We start from the raw sequence: 1,574 nt of genomic DNA, 5'->3' as shown, positions 1-1,574 counted from the left end.
GGAGCATACTGAAATTTGGACGAAGGGGACAGAGAATTTGGGATTAGGATAAGGGTATAGGGTTTTGGGATGTAGGGGGCAGGATTACGATTGAGAGGGGTGAGCTGGGCGGTTGGTAGGATAATTCGAGCCCCCATTGCAGCAAATAATCCCCAGCAAACGAATGGCTGCAGACAAGACACTCCACATTGCATGCACCGACTCGTAACTGCTGGAACCCCTGCAGTTGCTCCAGTTGTTGCTCCACTTGGCGCTGCTGTTGGCATATGTGCGGCTGGTGAAACTTCTGCTGCCCCAGCTCCTGGCGCCGTGGCTCTTCACACTCTTATTGCTGCTGCTGCTATTAATAGCTGCTTCTGCTGCTCCACCTTCTGCAGCGGGAAGCTGAGCCTTACCTTTGCGACAGCGCAGCCATGGCGCTTGAAGAGGGGCTTGAGAAGTAACTGATTGGCAGCTCGCAACAGCAGCAGCACCTCTTTTCTACTACGCTGCTGTTGGGGCCCCTGCTGCTGCTGAAGTTGTTGCAGTTTCTGCATGCATGCGTCCCTGGAGGAAACAAGCTGATCTATTTTGCGCTGCTTTCGAGCATATGCAGCAAACTCCTCCGTGGCAGACAGCTCCTTTTGCTGCATCTGCTCCTGCAGCAGCAGCTGCTGCAAAGATGCCAACTCACCGAGCAGTCTTTTCCCCTCTTCCGTCCTCGCAGCAACAGCAAACCGGTTGATGTTATTTCCGTTGCTATTGCTGCTGCTGCTGCGCCGCATGCGCTTGGCCAGTGAAGATAAAGGGCCCCAAAACTTTCGCAGCGGCCGCTCGGCCTGGTCTGCTGCTAGCAGTAGCAGCAGCAGAAGAACTACGCCAAAACAGCCGTCGTCCAGGGACACTGGAAACACGCTGCTGCTGTCGCTGCTGCCATTGCTACTGCTGCAGGCGCCATAGGCACTGTGTAAATCCAGTGCTCTGCACCAGTGATGTCCCTGATCTGCACGCGAAGGTTTCAATGCATCTTCTTTCGATGCCGTTGCTACTTCGTAGGCGATTTCAACGGGTGCCTCCCCCGGGGGCCCCTCATGGGCCCCTCCCAGGGGCCCCTGCGCCTTAGCGCCCAAGTGAGGACCCCCAGCCGATATACTGAGCGCTAAGAGGAGAGAAACCCAAAAGGGCACAAGTGAGATGGGGGTTCCCATGTTTGCGCAAGCTGCGGTGGTACTACGGCGTGCAAGCAGCTGGAAATAGAGGAAGAAGGTGCCGGCGTTACGAAGGATTGCTGGTTGTATTCATTTCGTTTGCAGGTATATTTGACAATGAAGTTAAATTCAAGAGCTGTTTCAGCACAGTTGTGAAGTTATTCCACCTGTTGCAGCATCAGGGAATAGGGCCTTGGGCCCCCCTGCGAAGTGCCTAGGGCCCCCTAGGCAAGCGGAGGGACTGCATCGGTTTGGTGTAAAAGGTTGTGGGTTAATTTGTTGTATTTTCGTTTCATTCGTTAGTTCGAAGCAGCATTAAAAATACAACTGAGGAGTAGAACGCCGCAGTGGCGTGCCCATCAGCTGCGTTGCGAAACAACTGGGGAC

General features: G+C 54.4%; 1 protein-coding gene across 1 annotated transcript; it reads right to left on the bottom strand.

Moving 5' to 3' along the window:
• Positions 1 to 317: 317 nt before the first annotated feature.
• EAH_00063890 (hypothetical protein, conserved) lies at positions 318 to 1,187 on the bottom strand (the record flags this gene model as incomplete). Its single annotated transcript, XM_013393059.1, has 1 exon — positions 318 to 1,187. The coding sequence occupies one exon, from the start codon at positions 1,185 to 1,187 to the stop codon at positions 318 to 320; it is 870 nt and encodes a 289-aa protein (XP_013248513.1).
• Positions 1,188 to 1,574: the final 387 nt, after the last annotated feature.

This window comes from Eimeria acervulina, genomic scaffold (genome assembly GCF_000499425.1).
Source record: "Eimeria acervulina Houghton genomic scaffold, Eah_scaff1897, whole genome shotgun sequence".
In the NCBI taxonomy this organism is placed as follows: Eukaryota; Apicomplexa; class Conoidasida; order Eucoccidiorida; family Eimeriidae; genus Eimeria; species Eimeria acervulina.
This window is presented reverse-complemented; position numbering and strand designations above follow the sequence as displayed.